General features: G+C 44.1%; 1 protein-coding gene across 5 annotated transcripts in view; it reads right to left on the reverse strand.

Annotated features, from left to right (window-relative positions):
* RabGGTb (geranylgeranyl transferase type-2 subunit beta) overlaps window positions 1-16,124 on the reverse strand; it is a 161,530-nt gene that overhangs the window by 118,727 nt on the left and 26,679 nt on the right. For 2 of the 5 annotated variants that reach the window (XM_050196852.3, XM_050196851.3), the window contains one exon: window positions 12,466-14,965. The exons of the other annotated variants lie outside the window; for them this stretch is intronic. In XM_050196852.3, coding sequence (XP_050052809.1) covers window positions 14,822-14,965 — 144 coding nt within the window. In that variant the 3' untranslated portion in view covers window positions 12,466-14,821. Of the gene's footprint in view, window positions 1-12,465; window positions 14,966-16,124 lie in introns of those variants that run through there. 5 annotated transcript variants of the gene reach the window in all.

The raw sequence follows: 16,124 nt of genomic DNA on the forward strand, positions 1-16,124 counted from the left end.
GCGGGTGCTTTGCATCGGCTTACCGATGCTGAAGATGAGTACTGCTGCAAGGCTGAGAGGGAACTCGAACAACGCAGATATATGTGCATTGTTCAAGTTGCGTATGTATGTAGATATGAGTATGCGTATGCGTATACGCATACTGTCAGGATTGGGGGCTCAATCCCATCGCTCGTAACCCGTTGTCAAGATTGGAGTCCGGCATGAATTCGAAGGTAGCTGGCCCATGCCGTCGTCCAACTTATCCACGCTGAGGACGTTGATGAAGGGAAGGACTGCTTCTCATCGAGAACGAGGAATAAGGGTTTATTTACAGTATTTACATGCAGTTCATCAGTCTAGCATGATTGCGAGAGAAAGTACGTCAGTCTAACACGACTGCTTGAGAGAGTGTCTCAGTCTAACATGACTGCTTAAGAAAGTGTATCGAGCATCCGCACAACAGCCGTTTATAAACACTCGATCCTCCCCCGATTCTAAGGTGGCGGAAACGTTCGTCCAGCCATCGTAAACACGCCGCCTCTCCGCGGGACGGTTTACACACACACACGCACACACACACACACAGGTTCTCGGTCCGAAACCGACATCACACGAATTTCGTAGAACTCGGAGCGGACCCTCGCAGCGCGGCCGGGTAGCCATTGTCCTGCGTCTTGGTCGGCGCGTGGGAAGGGGCCTCCGTCGACGTTCCCGCGGCAACTCCCCCACTCATAGCAGAACAGGGCGGCGTTGGTGGGTTCGGTAACAATAGTTGGCCCGCCGAACGCACTCAGTTACAATGCCGATTTAGTGACGCCGTGGCTAGAGGGTTGCGGCGGCGCTCCAGGAAAAGATGACGCCCGCGGTCGCAACTGGTTGGCAAAACTTGCACTGCAGCTGGCCGTTCTTAACAAGCCTTCCTGCATCAGACTAAACTGCAGCGCAGATGAGTGCATCATAACGTGTAGTGGTATGGCACACACCAAGCCAGAGAGAGCGGCACGTCCTGAGATGAATCCTAAAACAGGCCACCAATTAAAGCAATTATGGTGCGAACAATGCGGAAATTAAAATTTAGTCGCAGGGTTTATTGACCCCACACCGAAACAATGAGCTTTGGGAAACATCAAAGTGATGGTCACCGAGTTACTTTCAACAACTTGGGGTTCTTAAACACGTGCCCAAAACTACTACATATGGACCGATAGGTGTCCAACCGAATTTTATTTCCGATTCGGTTCGGGTTCACGCGTTCCGGTTCGGTTCAGGTTCAGCTCCGGAGCGAAAATTATTACAGTTCGGACCGGTTCGCACCTTTTCTGAACCGGTTCAGTCGGGTTCAACTTCGGAATAAAAAAGGACACGTTCGCATGCCTTTGGTTTTCGGGAAAACGCGCAGTGCATTTGGAGAAACATACAAAACGCTACAAAAATGCGGCGTAATGCACAGCTGCATACAGGTGTTTCAGCCAACTTAAGCACTGCCTTTGAAAAACCATGCGTGCGCTATGCGAATGCAACCATCACATTATTTTTTTTTTACTGTCCTCTTGAGCAAATTAAGGTGGTTGTTTTTTAACTATGAGCAAAGGCGATTATTTAAAAGAAATAAATAACTAGCTTTTAATGTATTGATTCAACGTAAAATATTCACTAAAAAAGTTGCCGACCGGTTTCATAAGCATGAATTTGAATTCATGGTAATTCAGTAACTCTGCTGCAGTGCTCTTATTCTTTTTGGTTGCGTAGAAAGCGCTGGAAATCTCAAAAAGTTGACTAGACGTTGGCACGCAGCGACGTTAGTGCCCTCCAGCATTGAATTCTGGGGTTTTGTGCCCAAACAACCATTTAATTATGAGGCACGCCGTAGTTGGGTGTCTCAGGACTAATTTTGCCCACCAAGGGTTCTTAAAAAAAATTAAATTATGGGGTTTTACGTGCCAAAACCACTTTCTGATTATGAGGCACGCCGTAGTGGAGGACTCCGGAAATTTTGACCACCTGGGGTTCTTTAACGTGCACCTAAATCTAAGTACACGGGCGTTTTTGCATTTCGCCCCCATCGAAATGCGGCCGCCGCGGCCGGGATTTCATCCCGCGACCTCGTGCTTAGCAGCGCAACACCGCAACTACTCGCCCTCCAACACGCCTCGAACGAATGATCAATGTTGCACGCAGACAGTGTTTATGACTAGTAGGAGTGTGCGAATATTTAGTTTCGAATACGAATCGCATACCACACACTAACTATTCGTATTCGTATTGGAAAAACAAATATTCGGTATTTTGGAATATTTGAAACTGATCAAATATTTCGCAACCGAATGTTAAAGGTTAAAGTCGAGTTACTGTTCTCCGTCTGCTAAACAAAGTATTTGCAAATCAGAAGTGAGAACATTACAAAGGCAGAACCTAAATTGGTAATGCAAGCTTCGTTTTCTGTTTCGACGGGGAAGAATACATGACAACCTGACTTTTACTTGCAGTCTGTCAGTGTTTCTTGCAGTTTTTTCATGCAGCAGTTTCATCTTTTACACTACAACCTGTGATGTTTACCTTGCAACGGGCCATTTTACATTTGCCTACGCACATGTCAGCAGCTTTTTTTTTAAATGCGTAAGCATTTCTATGCCTACCCAACGAGGAAACCTGTCCGTCCGTCTCTCGGTCCGTTCGTCACGTAAGACGATCGATTTCAAGATAGGGCTCGATGCAGCGAGCGAATTTACCTTCGTACTGCCTCTCGCTTCGACACTAACTGCGCGGCCAGAACACGATGTACACAAAGCTATCAGCACTCGTTGCACTCTGTCCCCATCGCAGATCGCTTTCAAGAAAGGGCCCGCGCCATGCGCAGCTGCCGTCGGAGTACGGTTGATAATGGTTCGACGCGGACGGATAAGGCGCTCAGGAGCGTTAGCGGCTTAAAATGATCGGAACGACATCAGCGCACCTGGCGCCGCCATCTGCAGTAGTTTGCTCGCGTTAATTCACCTTGCGCTGCCGTCCGCAGCAGTTCGTGTCGCCGCAAAGCTATCGTTTATACTGGTCTGATCAAGTTTCATAACATTGATAAATATACCGGGCTGCGCGGTAATGAGCAAGCAGCACAATGCTTACGTATACTTCGACAACTACCAGAGGCGTTTATGCGCGATTTTCTTTTCTCTTTCGACACTTATCTTTTTTCGGCGCCTATCTAGCGGTTTTTTGAAAGCTAGTCATACAGCAGCCATTCATTCTCAGAAACTTGTTCGCTACCAGGCTCTTACGTTTTTGAGGGGCTATTCGTGTTTTTTTTAACGAGAATGAATTCTCACAAAAGAAAAACAGGAATAGCAAGGTAAGCAATTATTTACCTTGCGTTTAAAACTTTTGTCCCCAAGAGTTAGCTGTCTTTTTTGCACTAGACCGTACAGACGTGGCACCCAATTATACTGAAATATTTCTCCTACAGATACATGCATCTGGGTAAGGCTGTTCGATATTCGATTCTTACTATTCGTATTCGATTCGTATTAGAAGGAAGTTTATATTCGCCTACCTCTAATGAATAGACTTAAGCAAAAGAGGCGGCTCCAAGACTACGGTCCTGCTTTCCACTTTTGCCAACTTGTATGCTGTTACGAACGGCCTGCAAGGGTACCGACCTACAAAATTTTACCAGCCAGCTGCTGCTGCGGGGGTGGCGAGCTTCCCAGAAGCGACCGTGGAACCCTTCCCCACCTGCTGCGGCGACACGCTTTGTAGGGGCGACGATGTGCCGCATCAACATCCCCTCGGCGCCGCTATGACTGAACGCAGTCGGCGGACCAAGTATTATTAGTGGATTCGCCGTAGCCGTCACGGCTTGTTTGAAGCGGTGGAAATCCTGGGAGATGTCTTGCGGTCGTCTCACGGGGCTTAGAAGTCATCGACAAACGCGACGGCCATTGTCTGCGGAGTCAACACTGGGATGAATAGGCGCCTGCTCGGGTCAAGCATCGTCTCTGCGAGAACCCTCTCACCTTGGTGTGGTCAGTGCAACCTGTGCAGAAGTGAGTGCGTAAACCCTCCCCCTTAAAGGCGGGTCGGCTACGATGACTTTGGACGCTCCGTTTGGTCGAACGGCCGTTTTCCCTCACCTAGGAATCTAGGGAGGAGAGAGTGTTTATAAGCAGCCGTGGCGCGGCTGCTGGGTGTGCATTCTCTTTCAGTCATGCTAGACTGATGAACTGTAACGTTCTCATGTAGATACTGTAAATAAATCCCATGTTCCTCGTTCTCGATGAGAACAACGTCCTCAGCGCGGATAAGTTGGACGACGGCATGGGCCAGCTACCATCTATTTCATGCCCGACCCCAACCATCACAATGCTGGTGTGATAGAGCAAGTGGATATAGTGATAAATGGCCCACAGAAACCCTGTCAGCTTTTCTTTTGTTGGTTTTGACAGACTGCAACCGAAACGATGGTCGTGGCCGTCGCCTATAATTTTCCGTTACGCCCTATACATTATGTTCGGTCTATGCAGATTACCCGCTCGAAGCATGCTTGATGGTACTAATGCCATTGTGCACTATAGCACCTAGTCACGTGGTAAATTTCCAGATTTAGCGTGCTGTCTTTTGGAGCCCGGAAAAAAAGTCAGGCGATGCATCGATTGCGATAGCAAATTAGTGGACAGCTATACGAAGGATAGTAGTTTTACCGGCCGTATAAACTTGTAAACATAGGCAGACTAACTAAATTAACAAGCATGGTGTCACGCGCACACAGGCAAACATGAACACATCTCACTCGACGACCGCGGAAACTCGTTGTCAAAACGGTGGAGTGAGGAAGCACGGCTCAGCAGTGAGCGAACTGACCTTCGTGCTAAGTCTCGTATCAATGCGAACTATAAGCCACAAAAACACAGCGCGCGCGGACTCTGTACCCGTCGTAGATGGCTTTCGAGATACAGCGGCCCACAGTAAAACAGCCCCCCCCCCCCTCTCCCTACCCACGGCGGAGCTCGTCCTCGTCTCAGATGGCTTTGAAGATACAGCGGCCCAGGCGGAGGCGGGCGCGCACCCGTGCCGCCCGGAGTGGAGCGCGCCCCTCCACCCCAACCTCCCTCCAGAGCCTTGCGCGCGACAGAAGACGGCGCGCCTCCTCCCCGCTTTCCTCCCTTTCGTGCGCGAGATTAAGCCGCGATCGCCGGCTCATCCTCGCACGCTTTCACTCGCACATACAGCATACGGCGCGCGGCGACGATTTTATCACCCTTGGACTTAATGCGGAACCTCACGGCGACGGCAGAAATGAGCTTGGAATGCCCATATAATTGCTATCGCAATAGAGCTATCGGCACGGAAACTGGATATTCCTCAGTACGTTCTACAACTTTTCTACTGAAGGTTTTGCATTTAAATTAATAACTTAATGAGTGGTTAATTAATTTGCATTTGCTTCACTTACGCCTATAATAAATATACTTTCAGTTGCTCAAGACGACAATCAATAATACTGAGTTGATTGCATTCGCGTAGCGCACTCCTATATATATATATATATATATGTGTGTGTGTGCGTGTGTTTGAGGATTGGCACAAGTCAGATAAAACATCCTGCATAGGCATGTTGGAATTAGTACATTCAAGGCGCTTCGTGTGCACTGCGTGCGGATAGCCTAATGGCCGAGCACTGCATGCAAGAAGTCTGCGTTCCCTCTTACTTTTCTTTAGCTGTCGTTGTCTGCACTTGCCACAGACTTTCCACGAAACCCCAATCATGCTGAAGATGCAACAGTAAACAATAAAGATAGAGTACAAACTGCAACACATGTTAAGGACAGTGCAACCACTGCATTACTGTACCTAAACAGATGCCCTGGACAGTATCCTCGACATCGGCGCAACACCGGCGGCATGCTGTCTTAGGGTGCGCACAGTGCACCAATGAGATCACTGTGGCAAGCCACATGACTGTTCCCAAAGCAACAGTCTATGCGCTGCACCAAACTGATGCAAGGCGCCGCCTGAGAATTTCAGCAAACGAAAATCCTGGGCTGAACCTGTGGTCGAGCAAACTCTGAACAGTTCCTCCAAAAGTTTCAGTTCGAGTTCGATTACAAGATGGCAGAAAGAATATTGGTTAGGTTCAGCTCCAGTTCAGCTGAATATAATGATTCAGCTCTGACTTTTGGTTCAGTTGCAGTTCAGTTTGACACCCTGACTGCATGAGGGTATTTGCATTTTGCCAAGTTGGTACATGGTCATTAGAGCCAGAAACCAATCCCATGACTACCCACTCAGCAGCAGAACACCACAGCCACTGATCCATCGCAGCAAGCAGTTCGTAAATCAAGCACTGTCAATAATGCTATGACACGCCAGATTATGGCTTCGCTTCACACATACCCCAAGTCAATAACACAAAGAAATATCTTCCTTTGCCATTCATTACTTCTCTTATATTGCCTTGGGAGACCAGATCATTTCTTTCACAGCCAAGCTTTTACACAAACATGAGGTTAACAAGCATCCACCAGCAAATTTACTTCAAGACGGTAAAAACAATAATGGAGTGGCCTAGTGTGTCCTCTCTAGCAAACAGCAACAGGCAACACACACACACGGCAAAAATACCGAGACCATCAAAGGCCACTAACTCTCCAGCCACATGCAAGCTGACATACAGGCCGAGTTTCTGCAGAGACAATTCCATAACAGAACATTGTCTTAATTTTAAAAGATGGTCTGAAATAAAGTTATACAGCAATCCTTTAAAGAAATAGTTGCGCTTAATTACACAACCACAATAATGAGCTCGCTCAAGGAGAAGCAAAAGAAATTTAAGCATTTTACAAAAAAAAAGAAGCCTTTGTATGCCAATCCAAGAAACTCGTACATCAAAGACAGCAAAGCTGCATAAGGAAGTTTTCCCACCCTTCAGAATACGTAGGGGTCTACTTTGACTGCCTGAAATCTACCCCAGACTTTGCAAATGCTTCACTGTATTCAATGCAACGCCTTCACTACATCTGAACATTACAGAGACCGGCACGTTTCCTTTTAAATCATAAAAAAGAAATAGTACGGTACTAATGTACTCATAAAAATAGATACTAAAATTGATCTTAGTCAAAAGGTCAAGACATCAAAATGTTTGTGTATTGGGGCCTCTCCTAGCTGACCTCTAATGTGCAGCCACTGAAACACAACGTGAGAAAAAATGACTGACTACTGGCTAAAATAAACTATGGGAAGCAGTTGTCTATTTAAGTGAAGTATACACAAGGCAAATTCTACTTTTTAACTCTTGATAATTATGTTTCAAAGCAAATTCGGGGTTCCGATGCAGTCTGCGGTACTGGCTGTTTTTTTATTGACATTTGGTACTGACCACGCTGCCGTACGCTGATCTCCACTGCTGCCGCACGAAAACCATTGGGGAACTTATCTTAACAGCATTGCTGTAAAAGCAGATCCCTACTGTGTCACTCAAAATCCACTCTACAGAACAGAACACAAAATTTAGTTTGCCTTAAAAATCATTCCAATACTCCCATAAAACACACTGCTAGTTGCTCTCTTTTCAGTCTATAACATGTGTAAGTTTCATAACGTAATGGCAAACCACCAGATAAATCACTAAACGGTACAACAAAAACATCACAAAGAATGTGCACAACACAGCATCTCAACATAGAAGTGCGCATGAAGGGTTTGTGCAAGGCTGTTTATGCTATCAAATGAAGGTGATAGCCAAAACTTGTGATGGTGGACTGAAGGGGAAAACAAAGTATTCATTTTGGCAGAAATTCACCTTTGTCTTGTAGAAACATGCCACCACAAAAACAAAATGAAAAGGAAGCATATATAGTGAAATACAAGACCAATCATTCTTGCTCAAATCAGATTTGAAGAGAGAGCTCACAAACACCCAATGAAGTTATTTCCCCGATGCCATTGTTTATGTGGTTCTTTTTTTCACACTCTGAAGAAAAACCACAAAATATTTTAAAGATGACATCACTGTGCTCTTGAACATCTGCATGGCTATGCTCTCAATCGTGTTTTGAAAGACTGAAGCACCCGTCATCGTAAATGAAGCCAACAAGTACATTTGCATCCATGTTCTGTGCGAGCTTCTGTTATCATTTAGGACCATGGCAGATTTTCATTTTCAAAAAGGTGGTGATGAACGCTGAACACCATAGCTGACCACTTTTTTTTTTTTGCATAGGGGATGCAGGCTTCATTTTTTGCGAAGCACCAGAGGGCTGCCGTCTAGACGTGCAAGAGTGCAGTGCAGTTATTTTTTAAATATTTTGCACACTTCCTTTAGAGCATAGAAAGAAAAGAACCACACGATTGATAAAATCATGGAAATAATTTTATTGGATGTTTCTAAGCATGCTCTACAACTCTTCAAGTACAACTTGTGCCTTAAAACGAATATTTTAAATTTTGCGTAATTACATGCAACTAATTAGCTAACTAATCATACTTCCAATAACATCCCAAGTAGTTCAAGACAACTACCAACAATATACCATTGGTGTCACCTGTATAAGGTGTACAACTCTATTTTGAAAGTTTGGTTCAAGTTACGTCAAATACCTTGGAGGTACATGCATCATGCCCACATCTGTCTGTTATTTGCAAAGCCCAGGCACAACATCGTAAAACTTAAACCACAGTTACAACGCGCAAAGTGCTACACCATTTAGGCTTTAAAGTGACACTCAAGAGGTTTATTACATTAAAGCGTAATTGATAAATAGAACTTCTTGAGCACTGCAAGGGTCAGCATTACCAAGAGCAGAGGCCCTGCAAGCCAGAAAAGACGCAACAAAAGAAGGATGGCAATGCCACCATGAAGTTCCCGTGCCAGTTACCACTGTGGTCATGTATATTGACAGCGCCCGCTCGGGTCTAGTTACCAGTTAATTGCTCATTGTTAAAGAAGGATTTCAATACATTCTGACAGTGCCATGCACAGATATGCCATGCACAGAAATGGTTAAAAGAGAGAGAGAGAGATAACTTTGTAATCCACGACTTCAAACTGATGGGCCAGCACTGCGCAAAATTCAGAGAAGTGAAGTATGGCCTTCATTTTCTACACTACTAATCAACATTTTCCTGCCAAATAAATGGAAGCAGAGTTCTGTAAGAATACTTTACCAGTCTAAATTGAATTAACATTGCTCTTTAGTGTTTCTTTAAGAACAACACAGTTATGAACAAACATCAAATATAGGCTCAGCATTTCGACATTCTGCTACATGCCTATGTGCCAGCAGTTAAGGGTACATGAAAAAGAAAGAAAGAAAGAAAGAAAGAAAGAAAGAAAGAGAAACGATTTTTAGAGCAAGGTTTACAAATTGAAGCACTTAGATCTATGCATGCAAGCCAAACCCTCCACCCATCAGAAGGGGAAGGAAGTGAATCACCAGATGCACAAAGAAAAAACTATCCAAAGATGCTGCTATTTCCACTTAGCAAGCACAGCAACTGACAAAACATTGGCTTATGGTGCTGTGCAAGAAAGCAAGCCTTATTTGTGGAAATACTTTTTGTGTGCTAGTTGTGTCTGGTTACAACTTTCGCCATCCCCAATAGTTAGGTGGCCCTAGGAAACTGAAAGCATAGTTTTTCTGTTTTGCTTGTCAGTTCAAATATTTTTCGTGTGCATCTTTTTCAAACTAATTTTTAGGCCCAATTCTTCCAGATTTAAAGTGGCCTGCTTCAGCCCATGCCTGATGCCATCAAGGCCAAAAGCAGGATTTTGTAGCACACGTGGCAGGACTCGATCCTTCCTGCCCCCCTTTTAAGCTAATGCACCCACTTTTCCGACTGTCTAATACCACTGATAGCAGCAGTGAAGTCGTGCTATAGCCAATGATGAAGGGTGAAAAAAAATATCAGATCGGAAGAGAGCCGGAACAGAATCTCTGTAGTATCTTAGCCCTAGTCATTAATCAATTATATCTTCTAGTAACTCCAATCAATGCTGCAGAGCAGCTTCCTCTTACAGCCAGAGATATCTACATTTTTTCATATGCAACTACACTATCTTTCACAACATAAGCAAAAAGATGACACTGTGCCTTTTAACTTGCAGTGCAGTGGCTGCTATAGAAAATTGTACTTCCTGCCCTAGTGCAGCCCTCAACAATGCAATAACAGCAATGTGCTTGTCTGATGGCATCCTTGTACGGTGTGAGCATGCAAGGCAGTACTATTGGTACACTCGACTGGCTGCTACCAAGCATCCTAGAGTACTCAAGCAGCACGCTTTGAATTTGGCTGGTCACAATCAAGCGCTTGGAGCACACTTGCCTGGCTCATTGAGAGCGCCTCTCTGCAGATCAGTGCTCCCACCTTCAATCTGGGATCACCGCTGAGATCTGACGGGAGTTCCAGTCACATGGCTGCTGCGTCATCTATTTTTGCAAGGTGTATGCTGCAGTCTTTTTGGCAGGCTTGCATGTGTGCACCTTGTGCATGTGTCAGGTATGTTTACAATAGAAGCAGCGCTGGTGTGTTTCCACTGCCAGCCTCCAAATGCTCTGCGGAGTGATTGAATGTTCGGCTTGGGTAGGATTTCACTGCCTGTGATCCCGAGTAGGCTCCACATTACTGATAGTCAAATTACGGAGCCAACCAGTCAAATCCACGGTAAGTACCTGCTGTTTACCATACAAAGGCATCTAGTAAACTCTGCTGAATTTTTCTGAGCTCTTTGCTAGTGATTGCACTTACATTCCACAGCACTGTTCTAAGGATGAGACCATGCAACACATGTTACGAGTTGTTTTAAAAGGCTAACAGAAGTTCCCCTAAAACTGCATGTGTACTCGAGAAGTTATTGTTACATGCTTTCTGAACTCAAGACAATCGCGTAAAACATAAGGAAAACCACGCTGTTTTGTTCTGCAAGCATTCACAGAACAGTGTTGACAAGTCTTTGAATTTGCATGAGTATCTACGTGTCTTTTCTTTTTTTTTTTAGACTGCGCTCACCTAGACATATTTTTCTACATGCTTCTAGAGCAGCACTGTAGTAGAATAAAGGACAAGTTCTTGATGCTTTCAACAAACTTAACCAACCTGCTTGTTTCAGTTAGAAGTAAACTAAAGGGCACAGCTTGTTACTTGCTAGTTCCTAATTACTTGATTTTACTACGAGTGTTGCACAACAATGCCATACTGTGAGATCCCATACACAGGCACCTCTAAAAAAGAAAAAAGACATTGTTCAAAGCCAAGACCATATGGGTGCACTAGTACTGCATGCATTCTTGATGTGCCACTTCCCCTTGAAGTTCAGTGACAGATAGCTTCAAACAAGGACTTTACTTTTCAAGAAATTCAGCGTATTTTTGCTTTTCAACCTTTTTGTGCAATGAGAGAAAGCCTTTTAAAGGCCAATTATCACTTCCATGTATAGAACACCAGCAGCAAATGCCTGCTGCCACAAGCAAGCCGCTGAGTGTGGCTCCATCTCAGCTCTGCAATAATACCGCAATTGTGAGCTAACTTGATGTAATGCGTAGATTACAATCTGTACTTGCTACTGAAACATTTCGTCATGTACTTTTTGTGAAGCTAGTGGTACTCGTCGTGATGACACTCAACTCTCTCGCACCCCCTGAGGTCGTTTTCCCCGAATTGCTCTTGCATCTACTGGAACCCAGCTTCCCCGCATAGCATGTGTGGCACCTGTAGTCGGTAGTTCCGCAGTAGTAATACAAGAGATGGCACAAGTGTTCCGCTGCTAATGGCACCTGAGGGCGGGGATACTTGGACACAAAAGGAACTAGCTTCCTCCTTTTGGGCTTGAGGTCAGTGTTCGTGGGACCATCCCACGAAAGGCTTCAGAATGGGACACCAGGATGGATGAACGCGATTGTTTGACCGTGCCTCCAATCACGTGACTGCATCCGCAAACTACTTAGATGTTGGCGTGCAGCATGGGGCGAACATATTCGCTCGATATCCTGTCGCAGTGAGTTGAACTTCCTTGGTTCATCAGCATGTACTATTAGTTGTAATATGGCTAGCAGTCTTATTGTATAAAAGGTGCAACAAATACAAAAGGAGCCTTGTCATTCCTTTATCCCAAACAGACACTGGAGACCTCACACTGTTCAGGTGACTGCTCACTGCTAGTGTCCCAGAAGATGCACTTCCTTAATGTGGGCTGACACTTTTATCTACAGCATTTTATTGAAATGTCCACATTTATATGAAGAATTCTTCTGGCACTTTTGTTTCCACAGTGGCAACACTGTCAAAGCACTGTGTAGGGTAACAGTCATTACAGGCTTCAAGGGATGCTAAAGGGAACGTCAACTTTGCATGCATGTTGCAGACCACATAATATATACTGTTATTACTCGATTCTAATGCACACTTTCTTTTTGAAAAAGTTTACTAAAAAACCATGTGTGCATTAGGTATAAGTACAAATGGAAAGCGGCAATAAGTGAAGGCAGATCCACGGTAGATGGGATGCAATAAAATTTCTTTTTCCAAATCAGGCCAAACCACCATTACAGATCTCTTACCATGAAAAAGTGGTGAGGAAACAATCAAGAGCATTCATCATTTTTAGACATGAAAAGCCGATGCACATTACAATTGAGGCCACATTAGAACAGAGTAAATATGGTAGTTAAATAATGCACTGTCCTGCTGGGATCCAAACCTTCGATTTGCAGGATTAGAAGAGACATTATCGGGAGCATGGGAAATACAGACGAGCTATATTTAAAGCAGCGTTTTCTGAGAAAGATGTGCCTAAACGAGCGTAAAACCAGCTAAACAACGTGCAGGGAACCTGGATTCACATTTTTTTAAAGCAATTAAAGTATAAAATCATCTTCAGTGTCCCTTTAATTGCAAAGTTGCTGGATAATTATCATTGAACAGCTGTTACATAGGCATGAACTGAGGACTCTTGCTACCGCTGACGAGTGACAATGTAGTGGCTCAATAGAGGCTATGTACATAGAGGTTTAATTTTCTGACCACTGAAAAAGAAGATATTGAATTCAATGGAAAACATTTGGAAAATTTGCAAGAGCTTGTCAGGAGTACCAAAATCTAAGACAGCACAAACATTGCTAGGGGCTTCGTCCCTGCAAAGCTTTACCCAAGTCTAATGACACCAACAAAAAATCTTCTTTCTTTTTAACACGATAGCATTAAGGGCCCCGTGTCACAAAAAATCCAGCATCTGTGTCGGCGGTGAGAATGTCCGTATGAGAAAATGCTCCTGAACTCCGCAGGCCCTCCAGGTGGCACATAGGCATTACTGAACTAATTAAACTTCTCAAAGTAAAATGCGTCAGAAAATTCGTAAAGCACAACTTACACACAACCTCCAGACATGATAGCACCATCAGCCTGGTTACGCCCACTGCAGGGCAAAGGCCTCTCCCACACTTCTCCAACTACCTCGGTCATGTACTAATTGCGGCCATGTTGTCCCTGCAAACTTCTTAATCTCATCCGCCCACCTAACTTTCTGCCGCCCTCTGCGACGCTTCCCTTTCCTTGGAATCCAGTCCGTAACCCTTAATGACCATCGGCTATCTTCTCTTCTCATTACATGTCCTGCCCATACCCATTTCTTTTTCTCGATTTCGACTAAGATGTCATTAACTCACGTTTGTTCCCCTCACCCCAATCTGCTCTTTTCCTATCCCTTAATGTTACACCCATCATTCTTCTTTCCATAGCTCGTTCGTTAGCTCGCTGCGTCATCCACAATTTAAGTAGAATGATATGATAGCATCGGACTGTAATTTGAACATACGAGAAAATATCATTCTGTTACGTGGAAACTCAAACACAAACCCCTTTTCCAGCTGCCATTTGACGTCTGTCTTAGTAGGAGTGGCGCACCCCGCTCAGTTTCTTGCAACACCATCCAGATTGTTCTAGCCTCTGAGCATACACGACACCCGCCATGGGAAACAAAAAAAAGAACCAAAAAGCGTGCCTTTGTGCATAGCGTTCACCGCCAGCAATTCCAGGAAAACATTACGGTTACATAAGCTGCAGTTGCCGGGAAGCTTGAGCAGTCGAGGATCTTTTAATGCTATCATGCTCCACTCTTAAAGGCGAAGCTTAATTGTCCTCCAAATTTTTCTTTTTTTTTTCTTATTGTGCTCGGACTGATTCCAGCTATAGAAGCACAAAAAGAGTACACAGTTCAAATTTGAGAGCATTTCCATATTCCAATTTAATTCTTGTAGTATTTAATTACCTTCAGACACAATATATTACTTGCCAACATGGCAAGACATTACAAATGCTTTCAGTATATCAAATATTTTGTCACTGAAAGATGCAATGCTGTAGTTATAGAAGGTGTACTTCTGATGCAAGCACCAAAAGAAAGCTTCTCTGTTAAATCGTGCGAAAGCTTGCAATGCTTTCACCTTGGTTCAATAAACATTGTACCACATTCTAATTCTGTGAACAAGTAATGTTCTAACAGTTGGAGCAAAGAACAATTGCAAGACAGCATGCACATAATAAGATACCATTTCTTAGCAAATGACAGGTAACTTTCTACTAACATAATAAAAATGATAGGGACAATAAATCAAATCTAAATTGCCCTAATACAGCAACGGGCAGCAGTCTGCGATTTCTGCCAGAAGAGAAAACTTCGTCCATCAGTACAACAACCATATTAACTTTCTTCGCCCAATAGGTAATGCATTAGGTAATGCATTCTTCCCATTAGGCCCTAACAATAAACAGCTGCTTGTAACAGCAAGGTGAATATGAATGACTTACTACAACGAAATCTAAAAATGACTTGGTAACTCGAGCAACTGCACCCGTATCACAAGGATAATAATTGGTGTCTCACACCCAGCCTCGCTACAACCTCTTCGGACATGCAGAAGACTGGGTTCACAGGCTTGAGTCTCTCATCTCCTAGCAACGACAGACCCGCCAAGCCGAACAATGTATGGAATGGGTCCACCTGTCAAAAGTAACACCAGCAGTGCTTCAGTCCAAGAATGCAGTACACAATTTTGCGCATACCTCAAAAGTTTGGGCTGCAGACAGGGCCATCACAAGGAAGCCATATAACATATAGAAGTGAACAGGCAGATACAATCAACTTCTCTTAATTCGACTCTGACGGGACCGATGAAACCGACTTAATTATCCAGTGCACCGAATTAAACAAGTGCAGAAAAGATGCTAAAACTCACCGCTGATTCATTTGGCAATATTTTACAGATTCTAACATGCCCACGAATCAGCCTTGCACCCACTTTCTATGTGTTCAAAGTAGAAAACTAACATATAAATACTGGGAAGGCGATTTCGGTTTCATATCCAATTGCATCCCACAGGTAATTTTCGGCACAATTATCTTGAAAAAAAAAAAAAAAAAAGGCACACATTAGAATCGGGCCAATACCGTAATCAAACATTGTGAGCTATGGTTATTGGTTGAAAATCTTGCTAGGGCAGACCAAAAATAGATGTTTCTGACGAGAGATGGCGTGTGGTCAACACATCCACTGTCCCCTAAGCTTCACCAAGACCGATGCTGCCACTAAAGGGGTCACTATAGGCGTCACTATAGGGGTCATCATAGTGCTTAGGCACATACGTGCTGACTGGTCAAGTTCGAATTTTACGGCGAAGGCCAATTTTAGAATTCAAATAATGAAAGTTTGGGTACACAGAAATGCATGGGCACCAGCCAGGACCTTCAGTCACAATCAAATTGAACTAACTGAAGTTGAATTACCAAAAGTCTACCGCATAAATTTTTGCTACCCCAGACAAAAGTGTCAGTTAAGGTCTGACAAAACTGGATGTCTTCACATTTAATACGCAGCAAGAAACGATTTTTCTGTCACCAGGGGCATGACTCAAGACAGCAACCTTACTGGGCAAGAGTGGCTGCTTCCATGTGGACAGTCCTCTATAATCACCACATAACTACTCAGTTGAAACTATGAAATTCTGAGGCTGCAACACAGCACAAAAAAGGGGAACTCAAAATGTCAAATTTTCACAGTGATGAAATTTGTGTGAAAATTCTTTTCTGAAAAACTTTTCTCTTTGTACTTTTTCCCATTGCTCCACTTTCTATGGAAATCGCATCCGCTGCATGGGCTCAA

The sequence above is a fragment of the Dermacentor andersoni genome, chromosome 1 (assembly GCF_023375885.2).
Source record: "Dermacentor andersoni chromosome 1, qqDerAnde1_hic_scaffold, whole genome shotgun sequence".
NCBI classification, from domain to species: domain Eukaryota; kingdom Metazoa; phylum Arthropoda; class Arachnida; order Ixodida; family Ixodidae; genus Dermacentor; species Dermacentor andersoni.